The sequence below is a fragment of the Pisolithus orientalis genome, assembly GCF_024613125.1.
Source record: "Pisolithus orientalis strain OTSU chromosome Unknown F5J12scaffold_18, whole genome shotgun sequence".
NCBI classification, from domain to species: Eukaryota; Fungi; Basidiomycota; class Agaricomycetes; order Boletales; family Pisolithaceae; genus Pisolithus; species Pisolithus orientalis.
This window is the reverse complement of record NW_026260799.1, coordinates 433101-458924: the sequence shown is the minus strand read 5'-3', so window position 1 is coordinate 458924 and position 25824 is coordinate 433101. Positions and strand designations below refer to the sequence as shown.

The 25824-nt window shown below is 47.5% G+C and overlaps 5 protein-coding genes and 1 non-coding gene across 6 annotated transcripts; 2 read left to right on the top strand and 4 right to left on the bottom strand.

Moving 5' to 3' along the window:
* Nucleotides 1-15034: 15034 nt before the first annotated feature.
* Nucleotides 15035-15369, bottom strand: F5J12DRAFT_943473 (uncharacterized protein; the record flags this gene model as incomplete). Its single annotated transcript, XM_051749713.1, has 1 exon — nucleotides 15035-15369. One exon carries the CDS (start codon nucleotides 15367-15369, stop codon nucleotides 15067-15069), a length of 303 nt encoding a protein of 100 aa, XP_051599051.1. The 3' UTR covers nucleotides 15035-15066.
* Nucleotides 15370-17345: 1976 nt separating this feature from the next.
* On the bottom strand, nucleotides 17346-19157 carry F5J12DRAFT_906169 (RNA polymerase Rpc34 subunit-domain-containing protein; the record flags this gene model as incomplete). The annotated part of the gene is made up of 8 exons (XM_051748752.1): nucleotides 17346-17984; nucleotides 18046-18243; nucleotides 18300-18443; nucleotides 18523-18635; nucleotides 18697-18761; nucleotides 18816-18889; nucleotides 18942-19022; nucleotides 19089-19157. 8 exons carry the CDS (start codon nucleotides 19155-19157, stop codon nucleotides 17346-17348), a joined length of 1383 nt encoding a protein of 460 aa, XP_051599050.1.
* Nucleotides 19158-19243: 86 nt separating this feature from the next.
* Nucleotides 19244-20140, top strand: F5J12DRAFT_838374 (uncharacterized protein; the record flags this gene model as incomplete). Its single annotated transcript, XM_051746033.1, has 5 exons — nucleotides 19244-19388; nucleotides 19447-19519; nucleotides 19567-19619; nucleotides 19666-19754; nucleotides 19819-20140. Coding segments are annotated over exons 1-5 (575 nt in total), but the record flags the coding sequence as incomplete, so codon positions are not given.
* A 656-nt stretch (nucleotides 20141-20796) lies between these two features.
* On the bottom strand, nucleotides 20797-21538 carry F5J12DRAFT_893726 (uncharacterized protein; the record flags this gene model as incomplete). The annotated part of the gene is made up of 2 exons (XM_051747681.1): nucleotides 20797-20879; nucleotides 20938-21538. The coding sequence occupies 2 exons, from the start codon at nucleotides 21536-21538 to the stop codon at nucleotides 20797-20799; spliced, it is 684 nt and encodes a 227-aa protein (XP_051599048.1).
* Nucleotides 21539-23042: 1504 nt separating this feature from the next.
* On the top strand, nucleotides 23043-23960 carry F5J12DRAFT_783575 (uncharacterized protein; the record flags this gene model as incomplete). Its single annotated transcript, XM_051742865.1, has 4 exons — nucleotides 23043-23271; nucleotides 23319-23374; nucleotides 23556-23726; nucleotides 23901-23960. 4 exons carry the CDS (start codon nucleotides 23043-23045, stop codon nucleotides 23958-23960), a joined length of 516 nt encoding a protein of 171 aa, XP_051599047.1.
* Nucleotides 23390-23462, bottom strand: F5J12DRAFT_t126. The gene has a single exon. It is a non-coding gene; the product is annotated as a tRNA-Phe (tRNA).
* Nucleotides 23961-25824: the final 1864 nt, after the last annotated feature.

The following is a 25824-nucleotide window of genomic DNA, read 5'->3' as shown; positions in this document are numbered from 1 at the left end:
GGTCCAGTCAATAGGGGCCCAGCCTTCATCACTGTCAGTTGTGATGGTCAGCCTCAAGTCAGACATGATGAGATAGAATGCAGAAGAAAGATGCAAAGGGTTTAGTGAGCCACAAGTATCAATTTTTCAAACTCAGCCTACCACTCTCACAGGGGTCTCATGGGTTTGACCCCTAAGAGGGGGATACTGTCATAGTTGTGACTCAACCCCAGCTGGACTCAGTCTTGCACTCATTCAGTCTGGCCTTGGCCTTGCCAATCCCTTATCCCCAGATAGTCTAGCATGGTAAACACTGCTTTGCAGTGTGTGTCACTTCAGTTAAGCCCTGCCTGGTCTTGTCCCTGGTCTGCCCTGTCCTGGTCTCTGTTACCTTAGTCATACCTTACTAATACTTGTCTTACCAAGCATCTTAGCAATCCTTGCAAGACCAGCATTACCAGTCTCTGTACTATAGCTACTTCTAGTATATAGAGTCTTAGATACTCAGCCTGTACTTCCTCAGTCTGAAATCAACTAAGTTGCTCTGATAACCCTGCCTCAGCCTTGGGCTCAGACTGAGACCCACACAAGGGAATAGTGCTGTAACCTCAGTCACTAAGTCCAATCAGTCCATCCCTCTGTACCTTTGCCTTTCCTCCTGACTCTGACCCCTCAGCCTCACACCTGCTTCAGTCTCCAGTCCAGACTCAACCTGGACATCCTGAACTTGACACCAGTCTGTCACAACCATGTCCAGACCACCCTAGACCAGCTCTACACTGGTCTTGACCAGTCTCACATAACCCTTGCCCCAGTCCTGGCCTTAACCCTTCAACCCAGAAACATGTTAGCTTGTGAGGCACTGCAAGGCAGTGCCCAATTGAGTTGTTTGTGCAGTTGGTACCAGGCTGGTGTAATACCCAGCCCAGCCACTAGTCCTGCCCTGGTTCCTGGTAATCCTTTGTTCATAGTCTTTGCTTGATAATATTCTTTGTAACACTACTTACCAATCTGTTGACCAATCATTGCAGTACTGGTGCAGACTGGTCTCTGGTGCTATGTTACACTTAGGTTACTTCTATTATTTAAGCCATAGGATAATCTGTTTTAGCCTCAGTCTGAAATCAATTTAGTCTCATCTTAACCTGGTCCCTCCTGTTCCCTGTTCTCTGCCTCTCAACCAGGCTATGGCCCATGCAAGGGAATAGCACTGCACCATCAGTTGCTAAGTCCAACAGTCCAAGTCCCTTAGTACCTCGTATTACCCTCTGACCCCTGACCACACTCCAGACTGGCCTTGAACCAGTGAAGACCCAGACTTAACACAGTCCCTAATCTGCCTATTAGGCAATTTGACCTCCTTGTCATACCATTGGGAGGCTAACCCCTCCAGGTTATGCATAGGTGTACAGTAACCTGTCTGCATCACAGTCTGGGCCTGTCACTTTGAACATATGGAAGTACTTGAGTAACTGTCCTAGCCAGTTGTTGAACTCCTTGAGGTCATCCTGGCCTTTATATTTCCCTGGCTTTGGGACACCCATGGCTTTGACCTCAGGTCCCAATTGTCCTGTGGGCTGGCCCACTTGCTCCCAGATATGCTGAGCATACCTGTTTTGCATGAAGTTGATATATCTTGTATTTCCCAGGGTGAATCCCCTTAAGTAATTAGGTCAGTTTCCCTGACCCCTTGCAGGGCCTTCCCTGTGACCTCCACAACCATAATGATTATCTTCATCTTCATCATCAGGGGGGTGATCTCCTCCAGGGAAACCACCTCCTGGCAGGCCTCCCCCATAATTCCTTCCTTCAGGGGGGCCATCTCCTGGAAGTCCATTCCCTCATCCCTGATAGGGATGTCCATGACCTTTGTTCCTTCATGGGGGATTCCAATCCTCCCTGTCACTATCTCCATCATCATCAGGGGGTCCTCCATCTTCTGGAGGTCCACCTCTGACTGTGTTCCTCACCACAATAGCATGGTCTTGTGCCATCTGATGGAGGATAGCTTTTCCTCTCCTAGTTCCATACATATGGTGAATGATGTCTGAGTTTCACCCAGACAGATACACTGGTCAATTTGGCATGCTAGGAGCAAGACTGCTCCTGTTGCTTCTACTTCTGACTGGGGCAAAAAAGCTTCACCCTGTTGGTAGCCTTCCTGAGGTTATGTACCCCTGTGTCAAACAATGTTCTTGTTCATTTGTATAAATTTCTCTCAAGGCAGGTCTATCCTGCAGAGCAGGAGGAGTTACCTCTTCCCTCTTTGTTGTTGCCCTAGTGTCCAGGCTGCTAGCCCTACTAGTTTGCTCCATGAGGTTCTCAATTGCAAGTGCTTGCCTGATATGCTCTATCATATTGGCATGATGTTCACCTGGGCCTATCCCATGGTTATGGAAGCTTTTGGGTCCATACCTGTAGTCCCTCTATTGTTGCCAGATATTCTCCAGGAATTCATTCATAGCTGCTAAGGCTACCCAAGAATCAAGAGGAATGTCCTCATTGAGTTCTCTCATTGAGGGCATCTTGCCTTTGATGTACACTCAATTTAATGGATTCTCAATATCCTGAGAGTTGTTCAGGTTGTGCATTACCCATGAGTTCTCTAATTCAGATGGCTGAGGGGTCAATGGACTCATCACTTTGATGACTACCTCTGCCAGACTCACTTCCCTCATACCTCTCTTGGTACTTCCTTCCATTGTCACTGATGCTTGGAATTCTCCAGGCATGGGTGCTTCATTATCAGGCTGCATAGCACCCAGCACTGTGATCTTTGAGGTTGGATCCTCTTTCTGTTTCTTTTTCTTATCCTTTTGGACCTCAGGAGGTCCTTCTTCTTTTTGGCAATTACTTTCATCTGGAGGGGGGTCACCCCCTCTGTTGGGTGGTTTAGTCACTGTTGCTCATGCATAAGAGCAGGTTGTGTGTGTCATTGTGAATACTCAATAATGCACTTCAAAAAATTGTAAGGTTATGCTTGGTTGTCTCAAGCTCATGCGCATGAAGTGTACCATATGTTATGCCTCAGACAGGGGTCTTTCCTTTTTTGACTCATCACAGTCACATGCATCATGTGCCTCATTGCATCCCTCATAGTTGTTGCCATCCTAGGGGTTTGTATGCTGCAAGGCTCCCTCAGGTCTCCAGCTGTAACAGTATTTCCAATACCTGTTGAGACCCTGCATCCTCTTTGATCTGGTGTCCCACTGCCCCCTCTGATGGACAACATGTCTCTTTCTTGCTCCAACTGACTCATTTATATTGCCTTCTTGTTGTACTATAGATCCAGTGTCTGGCCCCTTGCTGCACATTGATTGCACAGCCAGTATAGCCTTTGTCTCCCTGCCATCCCCATCAAATGACACCATATGACTCCTTTTGACTCAGATGTTTAACTGATCGTTTTGTTGATTACTGTGGATACATGTCGCGATGCATCACGTTATGACTGGTATGGTACCCTTACTTGGAGGTATATAAAGCCACATACCATACCTTGTATCCTCAGTTTTTTGATAGCTTGCAACTCAGCTAAATCCTTTGCTTTTGTCCTTGTCCCCTCTCTGTGTGACCAACCCTAGTGTATCACCAGAAGAGTGAACCTCTGTCAGACTTCAGCAATAACTGAGCCATAGGGGTTACGATACATTTGGCCCATAGACTCCCCCTTGCACACTTTGTGCCTATTCCATTTGAAGAAGTCACCATTCTTGGGCATAACAAAATCAAAAAACTCCATGGAGCTTTTGGGACTCATGGACCTCTTTGTGTAAAGTCTACTTGTCCCTGGTTACTGAACTTCAACAAACCAAGTCACACAAGGCTCCTTGCTCTTCCTATGTGTAAAGACTGACTTGCCCTTGTCTCATTTCTCAGAAGTAACAAAATTGAGAAGCACCCCTCTACCCTCAATCAAATCCACTGCTCTACAGGCAGCCATTAGGCTTTAATAGATCGCCTCCCTAGAGTTCTCACACCCTATGCTGACAGGTTTCTTTTGAGAAATAAATCCTCCCTCAGCCTTCAGTTGTCACTATCTGTAAAAGTGTCTAACCTGCAGAGTTCAAAACCTCCAGTCCCTTCTAGACCTAACCCCCTCGGACTCGGACAGAATCCTCCCTTACTGCCCATTCCCTTAGGATGACTCAGTCCTTCAATTACTGCAACAAACCCCTGGTTATCTTATCTATCCCAGTTTAGGGATTCAGAAGTCATGCTTAGTTCAGAAGAAGATGATGATCAGAAGTCTGATACTTCTTTTGGATCAGTCCTCAAAGAAGAACAAGAAGCTCACAGTCAACAAGAAATGTCCATGACAATTGGTCACAGAGATTTGGTTCCTGAAATGCCCCTGAGGACCATTTTGGAAGAGGAGCTGAGACAGAGGTTGGAGGAACAACATGTCACAATGGTGGAGGAGCTCTGCCAGGCTATGCATGCAACTAGTAGCAACCCATTCCCCACAAGTATGCCAACAGACTCAGCCCTACACAATTGGTATCATTGAAACTTCACAAAGGTAATTCCCCCAGAGGTCCCCTTGGCAGGGTCCAGTAAGGGTAAAGCCTCGGCTGATGACAAAGACACATACACTAGCTGCCCACCCAACAGAGGTTGGGAGTTTAATGTCAGGCATCCTGGAGAATATGATGGAAGCCATAACAGCCTCCAGACCTGGGTTACACAGGTTGAAGGATACTTGAACCTGAACAAGCACATTTACATTATGGAGTCCCTCAAGATTTTGTTTGCGCTCACTTACATGACTAAAGGCGCAGCTGTTTCGTTCACTGAAAACTACCAGAACGAAAATAAGATGCTTGATGGCATGATCTACTATACTGACACCTTTCAAAGGTTTGTTGAAAGGCTGAAAGCAACCTTCGAATCAGGAGATCAAACTGCCCTCGCAATCTCGCACCTTTCAGACATCCAACAAGGCAAATGAGAACTTGAGGCCTACATCACTGAGTTTACAGGGCTTGTTAACAAGGCTCAACTCAAAGAAGAATTGCATGAAGCAGGGATCTTCTTTGGGAAAGGCTTAAATAAGGAGTATTGCAACTGGGTCCTCAATTCTGGATGCACCCCTTCCATGGTTATAGAGTGGATACAGTGTGTGGGAGAAGCTTGGACAGCAATCATGACGAAGCATATCCTAGAAGGGAAGGAGTCTTGGTATGAAAGGAAATTCATTCATTACTGCGGTAACTCCCAAGATCCTGATGTGATGGACATTGACAAATGCAAATGGAACATCAGACATTCTGGGTTGGAAATTAAATGCTTCAATTGTGGAGCCAAAGGTCACATCAAGTGTGACTGTAAAATCAAGGTAAAGACTCAGCTGTCCAATGTCTGCATTGTCCTCTCAGAGGATGGAACGAAGACTGCCTACATCAGAGATTGTGAAGCCAATGCAGAAGAATGGAAGTTGTTGGGTTTTTAGAAGGGACTGATGAAATTCCTGCATCAGTCAGTCCCATTGCTGTGCTGTCTGCTAAATGTACTTCTATAGATGATGAATCAAATATGTGAATTCGTTCTCCTCTTGGATTGGTCATATTACCGGACTACAAGGCAGGAATATGGGCCTGTATCAACTCAGGCACAGAAGTCTCCCTCATTTTGGAGAAGATGGTCCAGAAACTCAAGATCCCAATGTATTGGGTGGAAAAGAAGTTCAAAATGACCTCTTTTACCAGGAAAGATGAAGAATGGGTAACTCGCAAGGTCACCCTCAAAATGGAGATCAAGGAGCACATTGTTCGAGTCAAGTGCTATGTTGGGCCCCTCGTTGGAAAGGAACACATCCTGCTCAGAATGCCCTTCCTCAAAGAGTTCGAACCAAGAATGAAATGGGAAACTGGCAAAATTACGTGCTGGGATGATGGGTATGTATACCCTGAAGGATCTGACTACTTTGTGAAACAGGTAACATCTACCAAAGCCAAAGGCAGGTCTTCTGTCCCCTCCTTGAAGGTAACCAAACAGGTTATGAAGGAACCACCCAAAGTAAAGGTCAGTAGGACTACCTTGTCCACAGAACTTGAAGCCACTTTAGTGGCCAACAAAGAGGAAGTCAAGCTTCCTGAATTCTATCAAGAATTTGCCAGGGTGTTCACTGAAGATGATATACTGCTTCCAGCCCATCGACCAGGATTAGATCACGAGATCAGACTCTGTGATGACTTTAAACCAAGAAAAGCAATGGTATATCCTATGTTTCCAGATGAACTGAAGGTTTTAGATGAATTCTTGGATGAAAACTTAAAATGTAAAAAGATTTGGCCATCAACCTCTCCACAAGCAGCACCAGTATTCTTCATCACCACAAAAGATGGGAAGAAGTGGTTAATTCAAGACTACCGCTATCTTAATTCCTTTACAATTCCTGACACCCACCCACTGCTGAATACCCAGGCATTGTTTGACAAGTTGGTCGAGTCTAAGTATTATGCAAAGTTTGATATTTGATGGGGATTTACCAACTTATGGGTGAAGGAAGGAGATGAGTGGAAAGGAGCATTTATCATGCCAAGAGGGCTGTTCAAGCCCATGGTAATGTTCTTTGGTCAATGTAACTCACCCCCTTCTTTCCAAAGGTACATGGACAAAACCTTCAAGTCTCAAAGAGGAAAACAGGTCAGTTACATGGATGATGTTGCAATCCATGCAAAAACAAAGGAAGAGCTTCGAACATGGGTTCATGAATTCTTGAAGATCTGTGAAAAAGAAGAGTTGCATCTCAAGATTAGTAAATGTGTTTTCGAAGCAGAAGAAGTTGAATTCCTAGGAATGATTATTGGAAGGGGGTGTATGGAGACCTCACCCACTAAAACTGATGCCATCAGTACCTGGGGGGCCCCTGACAATCTTATGGGACTTCATCAATTCTGCAGATTCTGTAACTTCTATTGTAAATTCATCCCTTCCTTCTCAAGCATTGCCAGACCCCTCCATGACCTCACCAAAAAAGGGGTTTCTTACCAATGGACTCCAGAACATGATGCTGCATTCAACAAGTTAAGATCTTTGTTATGCTCCTCTCTGGTCCTCACTATCCCAGACTTTTCGAAGCCTTTTGCTCTGTTCACAGATGCCTTGAAACTGGGCACTGGAGCTGTATTAGCCCAAAAGGGAGCTGATAATGAGTGGCATCCTTGTTCCTACTTATCCCAGTCTTTGGTCAGCACTGAACAGTGCTACCAGGTCTATGATCTGGAAATGCTGGCCATTGTACATGCACTGAAAGCATTCCACCCCTATCTTCTCTCTCCCGTGGAACCCACTGTGGTCTTTACTGATCACAAAAACCTGGAGTATTACTGTGAGCCCCAACAGCTCACTCCTCATCAGGCCTGGTGGGCCACCACAGTCCAATCCTACCCTCTTCACTTTTCTTGGCAGGCTGGTCACCTGCAGGTCCCTGCTGACACTCTTTCTCACAGGAATACCCTCCTGGAACCCACCCTGGTTGCCACAGTCCTCCCCATGGACCTTTGGCTTTCAGAGGGGGTGGGTCCCCAAATTTGCCTTGTTTCACCTTCCTTTTCTATCACAAAGTTACAAAAGGTACTAAAAGTTAATCATCTCACTCGAATCGGACATCTCCTGGCCCACCTTCAGTGTTCCAACCCACACCCAATGCCATATCCTCGCCCATCTGAGGAGGAGTCAAAGGAGGATAGGCTACCCAATGCTTGCCCTTTGAGGAAAACCATGAAAGGAGCACAGGGGATCCACACTATTTCCATGGACCTATACAAATGTGTCAAAAGTAGTATGCAGAAAGGGGTAACAGGTCCAGAACCCAAAGATAACATCACAGTCACAGAAGACAGGACTAAAAGGTTTGGAATGACGAGACTATACATTCCCCCAGAAAACCACCGCCATTGCATGCATTCATACCACAACCATGAGTCTGCAGGACACCCTGGACAAAAGGCAATGTTTGCCAAAATGCGAAAGGAAGTATGGTGGGAAGGTATGGGTAAAGATATACAAGCTTACATGGCAGGATGCCCTACATGTCAAACAACCAAGGTCATAACACACCCACCTACACTGCCTGTGATCCTGCATAAAACACCTAAAACCACATCCCCATTTCAACAGATATCAATGGATCTCATCACAGACCTTCTGGTATCAGGGGAACAAAAATATGATTCTATTCTCACAGTTGTCAATCAGGGGCTGTCCAAAGCTGCCTTGTTCATACCATGTCATAAAATAATTGATTCTGTTGGCATCACCTGACTCTTCCATCAGTTTATCTATTTCTGTTTTGGTGTCCCCAAATCAGTGATCTCTGATTGAGGACTGCAGTTTGCTTCTTCTTTTACCAAAGAACTTTACAAGGCTATAGGGGTAACCCCGAAACTTTTGACAAGCTACCATCCACAAACTAACGGTGAAAGCAAACAAGTTAACCAAGAAGTGGAAGGGTATCTCCGACTGTACTGTGTGGAGGTGCCAAACTTGTGGGCTGTCAAACTCCCATCTGCCAAGTTCATGCACAACTCCCAGGTGCACTCAGTACACCAAATGACTCCATTCTCACTGCTTTTGGGGTATGACCCATCCCCCTATCCCGAAGTTTGGTTAACTGCAGTACCCTCAGTTGATGAAAGGCTGGAGAGGCTGGCCTTGAACTGTGATGTCGCAATCCTCACCCACAAAAAGGCACAAGATCTGATGCATTCATGCTCAAAGGGGTCTTATGTTCCACCCAAGGTAGGGGACAGTGTCCTCCTAGATACTGGACATCTCTGTATCAAAGACCAGTGCGACAAGATTGTGCCCCGATGTCTTGGCCCCTTTAAGGTAACTCAGGAGATATCCCTGGTAGCCTTCCAATTGGAACTACTGCCAACCTGGAAGGTACATCCTGTGTTCCATGCCTCTTGAATTTACCCTTATCAAGAAAATGACACATATGGTTGAACTCCACCTGCACTGCTACCAGAGCTTGTCGATGATGAAATTGAATGGGAGGTCAAGTCAGTCATCAATCATAAAATGGATGGGCGCAGAGGTAAATGAAAGTATTTGGTTAAATGGAAAGGGTTCCCTCATTTGTCCAATACCTGGGAACCCAAGGAACATATAATGGACCATGCTTTGGAAGCCCTCACTCAGTACAAACTCACCTGTCATCTTCGAAACTAGATGGATTCCCCCCACTCTGTTAACACCAAGAGCAACTATGCTTGACCTCCCTGCTGCAGAATCCCTTTATGACCCCTCAGCAGACCAGGATGACCTGTTCATCCCCCCCATCACTGTCTATGCCCCAGCCTCTCCCCCAACAACCACTGCTGGAATTTCTGACTCATACCCCTCATCCCCCATCTCGCAGTGTTGCCTGGTATCCCCCCCCATCGCCTGCTCTCTCCAGCTGTGTTGTCACACACCAAAGGTGTTTGGTGAGGTGGACATGGATGTAGCTGATGAATGGAGGTGAAGACCATAGCCCTCATGCGAAGAAGGACAGCCAGCAATGTTGGCAGTCATCCCTCGCACAAGAACAGGTTGTCAATGCCAAAGAAAAAGGAGGAGGCGAGTTAAGCACCAATAAAGTTCTTAAGTGCCCATGTATGGCATTCCAGTTTTTGACGTATCTCCACCAATTCTGCAGACACCGAAACCATTCCCACACTCGCTTGTAGTGCTCAGCCACACGATCCTACCTTCCAAGATTGGAAAGGATTTGTGCACTCCACATGTTTCTACAGCACTCCCTCCAAAAGACGCTCATTTCGCTAATTCTTCTGATATGGCTGCCTCCACATCAGTCGTTTCGCTTGTCCCCTTTGCTAGGGACCATGGCTACATATATCTACCAGGAGTTCCTACCAGCTTCTGTCCTGAAGCATCCTGGTACATCCCGCCCTCGTCTGCCCCCTCTCAGCCCATCCAGCTTGGACAGTGTGTTCTTTTTGTCAGTATGACCTCCAGGAGGATGTTCTTTGGTCACCTCAGGTCTGTCATTTGCTTGGAAAGGTCTTATGTGGTCGTTTCAGTCTCTCCGGTCCAAGAAGCATATGGATCCTTCCTCCCTGCCCCCTGCAACATCTTCATACCAGTCTCATCCATCATTCTTCCAAAATTGCGACAGCTACAGTATAATCTACTGTTCTCCACTCTCCCTGATTGCATCCATGACGAGTATGATGCACATCTTGCCTCCTTGTTGCAAGATACAGCAGAAGATGCTCCCCCTTCATCCTCTCTTCCAACAGAGCCTCATTCATGAAGTTTTTATTTGCTTCACTGAGAGGATGGTTTGGGGAGGAAAGTTGCAATCCCCTATGCTCCTGTCACCCCACAGACCCCCAAAGCTTGACCCCTGTTGACATCTGACTCACCCTGTCTGCTTTTGGATGTACTATATCGGCATCAGATCAGCACTGCCTCTCTGTCATCCCACTTTGGCCTAGAAGTGATCTCTTCAAGATGTGACATGCACAGCCTCCCCCTAATGCAATTCCAGTGCACTTTCCCAGTTCCTGACATTGCTTGACTCATACTTTGACATTCTGACTGTCTTTGACTCACCTATTGCCAATACTTACCAATCTTTTGACTTTGCTTACTGGTTCTTCGCTTTTTGGCTTACTTATCCTTACCAATGCTTACCAATGCTTTCCAAGATGATTACCCATCGCTTACATTCCTTACTCATCAGTTACCAATCGCTTACCAAGTGTTTACACCTTGTTTTCCATAGGCAATGCCCCTGTACTGTATATAAGTCACTGTACTTAGGTAGCAAAAAAAAAAGACATCCGAGAGCCCCTCTTGCTCGCAATTTATCATCTCTCAGCAAATCATTCATCAGCTTCGATAGTTGAGACTTTATTAAGGGTCTAGCTATCATCTACTTCGCTTATTATCATCTATCATCCATATACTTTGCTCCAAGCCCTCCCTGAGCTCAGTACAGCTTAGGACATCGAATTAAGTCACCATCCATCCTTCTGTAGGCTGATAGCAGTCTACCCTATCGCTTTCTATCACATTCTTGCTCCCTCTTCGTCAGGAGCACCCCCAACCCTCAGCACTCATCTTTGAGTGTTGTAGCTCGCAAAAACCCTCCCAAAGAACAGGTTCTACCATCTAGGTACTGCATAGGCACACCACCACTCACTTTCATTGTCTTTTGTGTTGGTTTTTGGTTGGTTTTCACCACTGAACCACACTTTGACTCACAGCATCCACATGCAGGCTTCTCAGTCAGGCAGGTCCCTGCCCCCAAGACCAGAGTCCCCATCAGTGGGGACAGTAACCAACAGGGAAAGGGCAAGGGTAAGGTGCAAACTGATGATGACTCCAATAGTCAAGCAGCCCCAAGTGGCCCCACCTATGCTCCTGAATCTTCCAACTTATGCACCACCTTCACCACCTACTCCAATGGTGTACAATGCACTGCCCTTGACCTCCTTGCCACTGCAGCCACTGCCAGGAATGACGAGCTGTGATTACCAATCACAGCAGCTGACTACCTGGACATTGTTAGGGCACTTGACATCTTCCATGACAGGGACAACATTGATGGGTGCTCATCAGAACAGGTTACATATTTTGGGCTGCTGTCTGAAATCTACAGAGCAACAGACTTAATCAATACCACAGTCTCCAAGATTCGTACCAGGAAGTTGTCTGGCACCACACCTTTGTCAGAGGTTATAATGGTCAATATGCTGGAAAGAAGGTCCTCGGAACTTTTAGAAGTGGTAACTAGTGGAGCCTATCATCATTTATGCAACCAACAGATCAGTGAGTTCCTTGCCCCTCCTGCTTCTTGGCTTCTTGATCAGATTCACCTGAAACAAGAGGAACCATCGGTTTCCCACAAACAAAAAGAAGAGAAGCAGGCAGAACAAAGGAAGACTGATGAGTGGAGAGCTATGGAATTGATGTATGTCAACTCTGGAGATCTGTATAAAGAGGTTGGTGCTCATCTAGGAACCAGGACTCACAACTCTGCCTGGGAGGTCTTGTTGCAGGATGCATTGTGGGCCAGAATTCATAAACAGTATCACAATGCTGTCCACTCCACCAATCCTCTCCCTGTGACTCCCTTTGTCCCCATCCCTCTTGATCAACTTCGGTTCTACCTCAGAGGCCAGTCACCCATCCCAGCAGACCACATCTTATATCAACATGTGTGCTTCCAGTGTCATTACCTGGGACATTGGTCATGCTGCAATGGATGTGGATCCCATTTTACTCCAGCCCTCGAAGAACTGCCATCCCCATTGCCATCATCGCCTGTCGCCTGTTGCACCTGTTCCTGTGTCTTCACTACTTGCTGACCCCTTTCCACCCATCTGTCTAATGTGCCAGGCCTGTCCTCAAGGGTCTGAGGACCTTGGCAGGGGGGTGATGTTACACCTCAGACAGGGGTCTTTCCTTTTTCGACTCATCACAGTCACATGCATCACATGCCTCGTTGTGTCCCTCATAGTTGTTGCCATCCCAGGGGTTCATATGCTGTGAGCTCCCTCAGATCTCCAGCTGTCACAGTATTTCCAATACCTGTTGAGACCCTGCATCCTCTTTGATCTGGTGTCCCACTGCCCTCCCTGATGGATGACATGTCTCTTTCTTGCTCCAACTGACTTGTTTATATTGCCTTCTTGTTGTACTATAGATCTGGTGTCTGGCCCCTCACTGTGCATTGATTGTGCAGCTGGTATAGCCTTTGTCTCCCTGCCATCCCCATCAAATGACACCATATGACTCCTTTTGACTCAGATGTTTAACTGATCATTTTGTTGATTACTGTGGATACACGTTGTGACACGTCACATTACAACCAGTATGGTACCCTTACTTAGAGGTGTATAAAGTCATGTACCATACCTTGTATCCTCAGTTTTTTGATAGCTTGCAACTCAGCTAAATCCTTTGCTTTTGTCCTTGTCCCCTCTCCATGTGACTACCCTAGTGTATCACCAGAAGAGCAAACCTCTGTCAGAATTCAGCAATAACTGAGCCATAGGGGTTATGATACGTTTGGCCCATAGACTCCCCCTCGTGCACTTCATGCCTATTCCATTTGAAGAAGTCACCACACTTGGGCATAACACCATATGGTATTCACACAGTAAGACATAGGAGACAAAAATGGATGTCTATCTAAAGTTTTTGAGACAATGTTTATATATGAGGAGGCATGTGATACCTTAGGTATCACATGCCCATACTAAGTAGTTCCTATTTTTGGGGAATAACCCCTAACAGTTGGCATGGATGACTGTGACACCACAGCCATTCACTATTGTGGATGTCTGCTCAGACTGTCATACACTGAATCTGATTGCCTTTTGCAGAGAGCCCTTTATGATTGCTCACCTCAGACAACTGCTCAATGCTTTGCTTCTCATGCAACAGCTGAATGGAGAGTACAAGAGGGTTGCTGCAGAGAATGAGATTGTCATCCTGGGACTCAGGACCAATGTCACTTCCAAGAACATTCTGGTGGCAGTCTTGGAAATCCTTTGATGTGTGTCTGCCTTTTGTCCTTTATCAGTCATTTTTCTTTTTCTTGGCTCATTTGTTACATTGAAATGGATATGGAGCCTCTGGAATGTATGATGGTAGATAATGTATCTGTGGTTTGGTCAGTCATGGTAAGTTTGGTCTCAGCAGGACATATGAGCAATCTTCAATGATGTGGAGGATCAGCAGTACACACAATGATGCAGACCTGCAGACTTGTCCTTTGAGTGTCCAGACAGTGTCAATGATACCCAAGTGATAGAATGTTGCTATGCAGTCTGCACTGTGGTGGGGAACAGTAGTGAAGTTGAGCAACAACCACCCCTGATCATTGAGGCCTTTTGAGGGATCAGATTTGGGTTCTGCATGTGAAGTGTGGGTGGTCTGTTTCTTCATAGGAGATGAACTGAAAGACATGTGACCTGTAACACTTCCTCACACAGCTCTAGCATCTGCAACACTGCTCTCTAGCAAAGTAGCTGCTTGCAGAATGGGACAAGGCATCTCCCTCACCAGGCATGTCTTAACTGTCAAAACACATATAATAGCATCATACAAGTAGCAGTACATTCATGACTGTGGAGGGCATCTACACACATCTGAGGTGCAGGCAGTCATGCAGAATCATGTGGTAGTGGTCCATGACCAGGTCACCTGGATGATGTTCCATGATGTAATGGTTGCAAAACCCCAATTTTCCCCACCCCCTAAGCCCACATGACTGGAGTTAATGGTCCTAAAGTCCTGAATGACCATTGGCAACAAAGAGTTTACAGACCTGGCCTGACGGCGTCCAGGAATACTATTCCTTATGGTGCAATCAGCAGCACACAGCAGTTGGCAGTCACAAGAAAGTCACGACCAGTCACACATGTTGAATATTAGCTAGCAAGGTATTAGAGTAGTATTCGTAGCAGTATGTGCTAATAAATTAGTTCCGTGATGGCATCCGACCGTAATTGCCTTAATGTGAGCTCTGAACCTTGAGGGGTGGAGTGGGGTAGCTGAAGTCCACAACCACGACCCCCTGTGCAGGGGTATGGATCTGTAACTTGGCATCAGAATCTGCATGAGCCAAGTGAGCTCCCAAGCATCGATCGCTAAGTGCGTCCCGTATTTGGTACTAGCCGCGGACAAGGAGGTGCAAGGAGGTCTTGAAGCAGACGGGACGAGTGCGATGGGGACGGAGTTTGGCACGGAGATGGAGGAAGAGAATGGTAAGTCCTTATTGTACCACCCATTGCCTAACGTGTCTTGGTGTTGATCATGAGAGGTCACTATTTTCATTTCATTTTTTCAGATACTTGTCAAATGCCACCTCCGCCAATTCCAGTTTTGCTGGATCCCACAACGGTATCTCACCCCCGTATCCGTACCATGCTTAAGCCTTCCCGCACGATGCGATCCAGCATCACATACCAGACCAACTAGCCCGACGAATGATCAGCGAAATCAGCTAACGGTTCTCTTAGAGCATCCTTCTCTAGCTATGCTTAGTAAGGCATGTCTCCGACATCCCCTGGCATTTCAATATCATAGCACCATCAAAACAGATGTGTCCCAACACTTTCAGATCATGCTCCTTGCAGATGGATTCCATGCCGGCCACAGCATCCGGCCTCCGTATACCTCTCTCCTGCTTAAGTCAGGTGGATATCGCGCTTCACCAATTCTCCCTGCCCAGTCGAAATCGATTATCTTGAACATCTTTCCATTGTGTGACACCATGACGTTCACATCACGAATAACGCCATGGACGAAGCCTGCAGCGTAAAACGCCTCCAGTTTCTCGTTAAAATCATCCATGACAGGCCCGGTAGCGGGCTGCTTGTATAGCGTCACATAGTTGGAGAGCATATTCGCGCCCACCATGGTCCAGTAGCGTGGGACCTCCACGGAAGCTCACGGGGTTGGTGTACATCCTAAAGACTTGTAAACATGGTGTACCTCGGGCGCAAAATGTCTGACGCATTTGATGCAGATCTCGTCGTCATTGCGTTTAACAGTCCCGAAAAATAAGCATTTGTCGGGGTTAGACATCTTCCGATACTAGAGTTCTTAGGTTTTTTTTGCCATCAGCAGTCGTCGGATAACTCGTGGGGTGTGGGAACATATGGGGGGAGGCAGCCGCTGAGGAGGGGGGTTTAATTTTGCAGACCAGGGATCTTCGTTGTAGTATTTCTTCAGCAACCAGAGAGCTTTCCGAAACGCAGCCAAGCCGCATGCTCTTGAAAAGTCTCGGTTTTGCGTACCTCGCGAACGCGAAAAGTGCAAGTAAGACCCGAAGGGTTCTCCGCGAGTTGGATGCAAATTCCAAGCAGCGCCATAAATAGCAATGATGGGGCCCTAGAGGGAAGAAAGAGCAGGGGGGATGGAACAATTCGTTCACTGACCAACAATTGTGAACAGAAAACATGGCAGCGTAGATCCCGTGAATTTAGGCGCTGTCTCGTTATAGGTTTGGACAATCAAATAACGATGATCGCTGGCGCACAACTCGCCGCCCGCCTCGAAATTCTTGATCTTGGTGCTGGTGGGGTCCGAACCACAGTTTTTTTTTTTTTTTGGAAAACTGCCTTCATGTGCTAGGTTCGTGCTCATAAACCTCCGTCATCGAGTCTGCAAAGTCCTGACCAAACATGTAGCCCTCACATGCGTATTGGTAATTTAGACAGTCGTCCAAGAACTAGCCAAAATCTTCATGTGGTAACGTCAGAGGGATAGTATCATCTGCCTCTTGAGAGCAGGCGCAGGTATGGGTCAGCTTTCGAGGTGCTGGTGCTCCCGAAACGATGATATACTTAAGGAATTGGAAGGCACTGCCTTGTGATTCTGACTGAAGAACGTCTTTCCGTACGACCGCAGCGGCATGATCTTCCATGGTGGGAGGATATGGGGGTGGAGCTGGTATCACTGAACCTGGGAATCAATATGGTTCGACGAGAAGTCGACATCACTTACTTTCAGCACACCAAACCTCGGCAGCGATCCAAGGCGTATCTTTAAGTAAATGGAAGATCCTTAACAGTTTCCGATATCGTTTTGCTCCTAAGGAGCAAAGTACCCCTATACGTTTTTTCCCTTTAAATTCGAGACGACGCTCGAGACGGAACATAGCGCAAGCAAGACAAGGAGCACATCGCTCAGGGATCGCGTGTATTTTTTTGACCACGACCTTGAGAGCATCGACTGTTTGATCTGAACGAATTACAATCCCGAGACCTAGCGCGGACGCATATTGTGCGCGAACTCCAAGTCGCTGTTTCGCAACCAGCACGCAATTTTAATTACAGCATCATAGTCCAGAGGAATAAAGTATGGATCATTATCGCCGCACAGCAATTACAAGTGCCACAGACCAACAATGATTCACGGAGTGAAGGTGAAATTGGTCTTCCGGTGGTGTTGAGCTGAAATGGCTTACGTCAGTAAGTCAGTGTATCGTGAATGAGAAACAGAGTTGAGCCGTCAAATTTCAAACGTCGGGCCGGAGCCTTGCAGCAGGACTTGGGCTGGATAGCTCCGCATAATTGAAACAGAGTTCAAATAAACACGTTGTCCTCCCAAGGACGATTCATCGTCGTCAGATCGCCTAGACTTGTAGTGAGAAGGAAACGATCCAGTCAGCTTTGGAAATCAGCGAGCAGCAGTGCCATGGAGGTGGAGAGTAGTGTGATGTGTAACCAGTGGTTGACTGTATACCGTGTACGTGCATGGAAGGCGACGGAGTATCGTTAAGACATCTGTCCAGAAAAGATGTTTGAAGAGGACGTTCTCGTCGACACCATGATGGCATCACAAACAACCGATCGCTTCTCCACAAACGTATTGGATCCTTTCCATCCCCTCTACACTTCTACCTTCACGGCCGCTGTCGCCGCGTCCTTCTGCGAATTCGCGCCCGAAGCAAACCACTCCTCGTAATATACGCATCCCTGTGGATTCGTCGGCCCCTTATCCCGACAAAAATCAAAAACAGGACATCGCCCGCAAGGGGCCTGCGACCAGCCGAGCACGACGCGCTCTTGTCTGATCGCACGGTATACGAAGGCACCATCCGAAACCTCGCTGGATTCAGATTCTTCGGCGGAAGACGTATCCTGGCGTTTTTTCGACTTGCGTTTATGTTTCTTTTTTCTGTCTTCCTCCTCTTCCTCCTCTGAAGATGAATCACTGTGTTTACTCTTGCGCTTCCTCTTCTTCGACGATTTCGCAGAACTTTCTTCGTCGCTGTCCTCGTCTCTCTTTGACCGTTTCTTCCGTTTCTTCGCCCTTGACCGATCCTCAGACTCGCTGTCCGAATCGCTTTCGGAGTCTTCTTTCGTCCTCCGCCGTTTGAGTTTGTTCGACTCTTTGTTCTTACTGGAACCACGTTTGCGCTTCTTCGAGCGAGAGCGGTCGTCTTCGCTTGATTCAGATTCCGAGCCGGAACCACTTCCTTCAGAATCAGACGGAGGATTCCAGGCGCCAGCGCTGAACGCAGGAATCTGCGGCGTCGTCAGCGAAAGAACTCAACATGGGACAATGAAGCAAGGTGAATTGTCACACCTTTTCAATCTCGCCATCGAGCTCCAATACCCTCAAGAGCATCTCTACATGCTCGACTCCCAACTCCGTCTCCGTAATTTTACTCTTACTCAGGAAGAGTTGTATTTGTTGTGCGGATGGGTAAGATGGAGCTGCGCCTATCGCGTATAAACGTATTTGATTCCGTGAAACCCGTTTGCTGTTCTGCTTCGGGAATGACTGGTGGGCAAACGTGTGAGTCTCCTCCAATATGTAGATAGAAATAGAAACCCTACGCGGTCGCGGATGTAATGGAGACATGCAGAAGATAAAAGCTTGATAAACTCTGCGTCTAGTTCATTGTCGGTGTACCAGGGACCACCCGTGAGTTCTACCGACGGCTCCAGGTGAGCGAGCATGTATATCTTGCGCGTTGGGTGCTGGTGTATGCATATGCACGGTACCATCAGTTGTCCATTCTTCGCGAAACGAGTATTTTCAGTGGGATCATCTACGTACTCGGACGGCTTTGATGGATTTGACGAGTTGTTTTTGGACTAGGGATTTCAGACAGCGATCGATGATGGTCTGGTGCAGTTCGGTCTTGGCTTTTAGGTGTTTCGTCCATATTCCTGCAATGATCATTTGATGCGTAAGAAAGATGATCTATGAGGAACTTCTGCTCCATCACACCTTCATTTCCGGACGCTTGGACGTGGCTGAGGACCATAGCTTCTTCGGGCGCCATGTCCTTCTTTCTGAGACAGATGGATAAGAGAACGCGACACATAAAGTAGTAGGGGACCACCTACATCTCCATCTCGTTCTTGGCCACGGCTCGGAACGCGGTTACTGCTCCAGCACTGGCAGTAACCTTGAACATCCCCTACACCGTCCAATCAGGAAGGCACACAGAAGCCGTTTAGAGGAACGTTTACCGTCCCGAGCAGAAAGTTGACGGCGGCCGTGCGAGCAGCTGCATCTGGTACGACCTTTTCAGCATCTTTCACTGCGAGTATCTGTTGAATGAAGATCTTTCATTACGACACGATTTGGGTAGGGGATCTCTGAGGGGATTGGCTGACCTTGTCGTGTGCTGCGAGAGCAGCTTGATGGAGCTTGAGCTCATCCGCACTGAGCTTTCGGCTGCTCATTGTGCTGTGTGTACTAGATGTCACCGAGACTTGGTAGTGGACTTGAAGTGCAAATAATCACGTGACAGTTACCAGTTGGGATCGACAACACTCACCGTGGCCCGACCGCCGCCTACACGTCCACCACGGCAACATGGCCACTCGCAAACGGGGCGAGCAAAAAGATGTTGGCGAGAGCCTGTCGACTTACTTTGAAAAGTGCACGGAGCTAGTGCGACAATATGCAGACGTGTAAGTCCATTCTCATTACGCCACGGTTGACCATCCTGATTAATGGAGTCTTTGCCAGGATCGAGCAAGACTATGCACGTCCAGCCATAGCAATTGGGATTAGAAAGTTCGAAGAGAAACCTATAATGATGGTTCCTCCACTTCGCTGTCATTGACGTCGTTTGCTGAATCCCTGTAGACATTCGTTACTGTCCTTTCCGTCCTTGCTATTCTGCCAATATTGTCGTTCGTGTGCGTACACATTCCGTTCTGCCTATTAATTCAGAAAAGCTTCTAGCGGGATATCTATCTTTATCATTTCGTCTATCGTATTCGTCGCTGCCGCATCTGCGATCACGGCTTCCCTCGTGACCGAGTCAATCATCGGTATGTTCAGGCAGCATATAGTCCTACAACTACCTTTTTTTAATCTACCGCTCCAATCATACAGTGTCGATCGGGATATGTACGCTGTACTCGCTCGTTCTCGTTGCAGTCTTTGCGACGACTTTCTTACTTTCTTTATATTCGGTCTTTCGATTTGTCTTGCTGGTGCGGTCCAATGGTCGGTCTGGTATCATGGAGTGGGTTATGGAGACAAGACAACACTTGTTACTACCCAGACGAGTGGAAGAAGAATGCGAAGGACCGAACGGGCCCGATATCACCGGGGTTCAGCATCACATATCTGACCATGCAAGCCTGACCGATGACTAATCCCAGGAGATCGATTGAATCAGCAGTGGTTTTCTACTAATGATATTCTCGGGCTACGCTAGCATGTTTCAAACATACCCCTGGATTTTAATGTTATGAATGCGCTCCTCAGCTATAATACTAACATCCGCGTACATCCAGGCCAAGAGTGCAGTGAATACCGCAGATCCTAGCTCAGGTGTCGATCTATTAAAATACTACTAGTGAGTATGTTATTGATGCATCGTGGCGTAAGTTAGACAAGTTGCACACGCACTAGTCGGTGAAATAGGTGGGTCCGCCCGCCCTCGAAACGACCGCTGGCGAGGAACATCGAGTGCTTTCAAAGAGCTTCCTCCAGATGTACTTGGTGTGTAAGCAAACAAGATCACGGCTTACTGACAGATATCATGTAAACTGGTTCCCTGAGAGCCTGAGGCTTAAATCTGTCACTGGTTTGACACAGCTAAGATGATCCAATCAAGACACGACTACCAAATTTGCTGTCTGAGGAAACATGACTTGAGGAATCTGGTGGCAGCGACTCACCGGACACTACAGTGGTATTTCAGTAGATCAGCAGCTGGGGTAGGATCTGCAGTATTCGTTACACGCTTAGCCTAAATGCACGCAGAGCGCATACATGACATTAAAATCCAGGGGTATGTTGGTGTAGCCGAAAACCACAACCAGACGTCACTGATTCGGTCGATCACCGGGGATCAGTCATCGGTCAGGCTTGCGTGATCAGGTATGTGATGCTGGACCGCGGTGACATCGGGCCGATTCGATCCTTCGCATTCTTCTTCCACTCGTCTGGGTAGTAACAAGTGCTGTCTTGTCTCCATAACTCACTCCGTGATACCGGACCGACCGTTGGACCGTACTAGCGAGACAAATCTCCGGAGGCGCGAGCGCTTCATGTTGTATGGACGAGGCCTGCGGTGCAAAGGAAGACCGCCAGAGGTGTATGCATTGAAGCCACTCGGTCGGCGTGGAGGATGATCGCCCGGATGGTATGCATTGAGGCCGCTGAGTCGATATACAGCGAGACCACCCGGACGATACTCGCCAAAACGATGTGATCGATGCGAATATGGACGATCTGCGAAGTGCACACGGGGATACCTTGGGCGGTACGTCGCAGGCCAAGGACGAACTGGATCTCTGGGCGGGAGCGCGGGCAGAGGGTCTTGGTGGCTGGAAGTCGCGGTACGGCCAGTCCGGAGTGACCCAAGACATCGAGGAGAGTACCAGTGAGACGGGGATCGACCACTGGGATCGGTGGAGGATGACGAGTTCCGGCGGCTTTCCCGACAGAAGTAACGTGCGATGGAAAGAAGAGTCACGGTGAGAATAACGACGGATATGACTGCCAGCACGACGACTGGGGCATCTGTGTGGTTCTCGGCGCGCTTGACACGACGAAAGACGGCCGAGCGAGCGTTGACGACAGGTACCAGGTTAGGGGACATGGTGGGCGAAGAAAGAAAACCGGGCGGGCGGTAGAAACAGGGGGGAGGATACATCTATATATGTACTGTTCCTGTCAGTCACCGGTGCAAGCTTACGGGGAGCAACACACTCCGACACATGCTTGCACGCTGCGGGACTGTACGCTCTCCTAAGATACGCAAGCAGGGGGAACAGTCCTTGGATGTCGTGTTCCGATATCTCTGAGCACCTACGGGATGAGCCAAATGACGAGCAGGGGTCAACCCTCCAAATGTACCTGGAAGTAGCACACTCGCCATTCAGAACAACCAGACTTCCAATAAGACACACGTAGTACGTACGCAGCGAAACTTCAGTGTCATTTATGTCGAGTAATGTTCGCAGTCACCGAGTCCATCGGCGAGGAATCCAACTGTCCGACTTACGTAATTTACGGCACACTACGCGGTTTTTGAATTTTTCTTCCAAGTTGCGTTCGGATTTTCAGATGCGACCTCGAACTTACCCTGTTGCTAGTACTTCATACGCTCTTACTCGCTAATTAGCTGGCGGATGTTGCCCCGTAGTCTCGTTCCAAAACTTCATACTGACTGACTCATCCCAGAAGGTTATCTCTGTATCCTTCCGGGAGAGCCTCTCAGTTGGGTTAGAGACTAGTAGAATTGAAAGAGTCCGTGGGACATATCTTGAAGCTTGAAGCGTCGGTGACGTTTGTATTGACGTTCGCAGTCGTCAGTGAGGAACTTGTATGGTAAAATGTTGACCAGCCAGCTGGTCGCAACTGATCAACGTTTTGCTATACAGCGTCACCCAACTGTCTGACTTTGTAATTCATGCTCCTCATCAACCGTTCCGAAATCTTGGTCCACATTCCATGTCTCCGCTCCGATACGCTCCTACATTCCAAAGCAAGCAAGGTCCCCTGGCAGCAGGCGCGGCGTCTGTACCGAGTTGTCGGCAGCACGTCCCCTAAGTAGTTCAACAAGGTCCGTGCTGTATCCCCCCCACATTCCCTGCCTTCGCTCCTCGCATATCAGTCGATACGACGGTGACCAGTCCCGGCTGGATTCTCTTCCACCTGTGACGTGAACTTCCTCGTGTCCCAGGGAGAAGACAATCCACCCTAGTATCAATACCATAGTACCACTCCAGGAAGTAGTATCTCCCCAAACTGATTCAACCTCTAATAGTCCATCCCTCGAGCTTCAAGGTTTGTTTCTTCTCCATGTTTCGAACCTTTGTACCGCCCGTTAATGCTCACCGCACCCCCCAATGTAGAGTCAATTTCATTGGACAAGCCAACTACCCTCGGATCACGTGTGTGAGGTATTTAGTATTCCCGAACTGACATGTTTTGTTTCTATATCCTCATACCTTGACAGCTCTAATTTTCACTTTTCGAACTTCTACTGCCAACCTTGTGCCCAGTTGGATGTTTGGATCCATCATTCAACCTGACACATGTGGTGGCAGCTTCCAAAACAGTACTTTTTGTAACACATGAACAGATATGTTCATGCCATGATGAACTCACAGAATGAACTGGCCATTTGGGGTGCCTCCACCACCCAGGGCCCTGGTTTTGAGTACAAGAGACTCAAAGCTGATGCTCTCTGCCAACTTGTGGTACCTTATCTGTGGAGAAAACTAGGCTCAATGTATGACAGACAATCTGATGACAATGACAATGATGATGAGAAAAATGATCATCTGGAGGGTGTGCTGGAGGTTGAAATCAAACCCTGGAATGAAGGTATTGTGTACTCTTTTTGTCTGACTGATCACTGACCATTTTTGCAGATGTCATGAGCATAAGGGATGCACACCCATTAAAGGGAGAGATCACACTGGTCAAGGTGTTGCAATAAATGCAACCAGACAGGGGATTGAACCCTGGACCTCCCAGGTTTTGACCAGGTGCTCTAACCACTGAGCTATTTGGTCAAGGTATCTTGGCTTACTTGGTGTGGTTTAACCACCAAGTGCTAGTAGGGACTAGCATTGCTGAGTGCTGGAGTACTACACTTGCAACACAAGGCTCCTGATGGAATGGTTTTGCACAAGGTGTCTGACAATCCTGAGTGGCAGAAGTCTTGTGAAGAAGAGGATCCAGGTATGGCAGCACCTCATGCACAGAGTGGAATCCCATTTCCATCATGCAAGTGGCCTCATGTGGAGGTGACAGATAATGATACAGTTCCTTATGAGGTGAGTCAATCCACTCAACCTCTAGTGTCCACTAATGTTCCCTGAGGCTTCACACCCTGACTGCCATATGCCCCTGCATGGATGAAGGCAGGGTTGCAGTTCCATTGCTGGCAACTGCAGTGTAGTGATTTACCCCACTGCATTTTGGTTGAAACTAACAGGCAACATGCACAGGATGCACTTCATGACCCACCAGCATACATGAGCTGTGAGAACACTCAAGAGCCTGGTTGATCTGAGTGCCCCTTGCCAGCTTGGTGCTATGGGGTGAGGTCTGGTGTTAAGTTCATGACTGGGTTGGGGGTTGAAGGCCAAAGGCTGAGTGCTGGGTGCATCAACCCTTGGTCTTAGCTCATGCACTAGACCCTTGTGCAAGCCAGGTTGAAGTCAGAGAGAGCTGAGGGGGTCAGGAGCAAAAGCCAAGAGATGTCTCAGGCTTAATCTAGGAGCTGAGGGGTGAACTAGATTGATATTCAGACTGAGGAACTAAGTACAACATATGTAGAGTATATATACTGAAGACTGGCAACCCAAAGGCCAGGGTTACCAGTGAGGGACTAAATAGCGATGCCAGGAACTAACTAAAAGTCAAGTGAGGAGGCTGTTAACTTAACCCAGCCTTAAGGCCTTGTGCCCAGTGTCAGAGACTGAAGAGAAAATACACTGGGCACACGCAACTGCTAAGTGCACAAAAATGGTAAACAAAGGAAAACAACCAGTCACAACATACCACAACACTGTATAGTGTAGGAATGCAAACTTAGAGCATATTAGTGTAGCATATAACAGTAGAATAAATGAAAATGCAAACAGAGGTGCAGAGGCACCACTGTAACAGTGGTGTGACCACCGGATGCCAGTAGATGCTCAATGAAATCCATGGAGATGGAATTCCACAGCTTTTCTGGTATCAGCAGTTGTTTCAGGGTGCCATATGGTCAGTGTCTGGGTGTTTTGGCTCTCATGCACATAGTGCAGGACTTCACATATTCTTTGACAAAGGTGTGAACACCAGGCTAGGTATACTCTCACCAGATCAGTTCCACCATCCAATTCTGGCTGAAGTGTCCTGACAGTGGGTGGGTGATCATGCTTGTACCAAAGGACCTTGAGCCAAAGGTCATTGGCATCTGGTCCATAGATCTGGTTATTGAGGCACAGCAGAGCAGTGCTATTGACTGACCACTGAGGGTTGGAAGTGTCTGTGAGTCAGTGTTGGGACAGTGGGTCTGAGGGTAGTGCAGCAAGTATTTCATTGTGGAGTTGTTCTATGTCCATTAGAAGGCTGGCACTGTGAGTCAAAGTGAGGAAAGGTGGTGAAAACCAACCAAATCCAACACAAAAGACGAATAGAAGCAAGTGGTGGTTTGCCTCCATGGAACCTGGAGAGCAGAAAAACCTGATGTGGGGGGGGGACTTCAGGTAGAATGCTCCTGGCACAACTTGTTGATGAGTTATGCAGGAGTAGACAAGCAAGCAATGACTGGACAGGGGATGCTGAACAGAGTGAAGGTGTTCAGCTGAAAGGACCTCTGGAATGATGGACTTTGATAAAATGTGCTCCTGGCACAAGCCAATGATGAGTTATGCAGGAGTGGAGGAATGACTAAGTGTATGTGCTGACTAAGCATGGGGATAAAGCTTCAGATAAATGATGGAGGTAGATAGACTCTTCCAAATGAGCCTCAACTGTCAATGACAAGGTATGCACTAAGAGAGCTGAACTGACTGACTGAATGACTTCTGGACTGCTTCTGCACTTGTGGATTGCTTGGGTTGTAGCTAAGTACATGGGGGTTTAAATACTGTGGGGGGAGCACAGCTTGTGACAAACAAGGCAAAAACACTTGGTAAGTAATGAGTAAGGACTGAGTAATCATGATGAGTAAGTGAGAAATGAAAAGTAAGCAAGCAAAGAGGATTGGTAAGTATTGGCGATAAATGAGTTGAGGATAGTTGAAAAATCGTGGAATGAGTCGAATGGAGTCAGAAACTGAGTAAGTGCACTGATATCACATTAGGGGGTGGCAATGCAAGTCAGATCTTGGTGGAGACATCTCTAGATCCAAAGATAGCATGACAGATGGGTGGTGTTTCC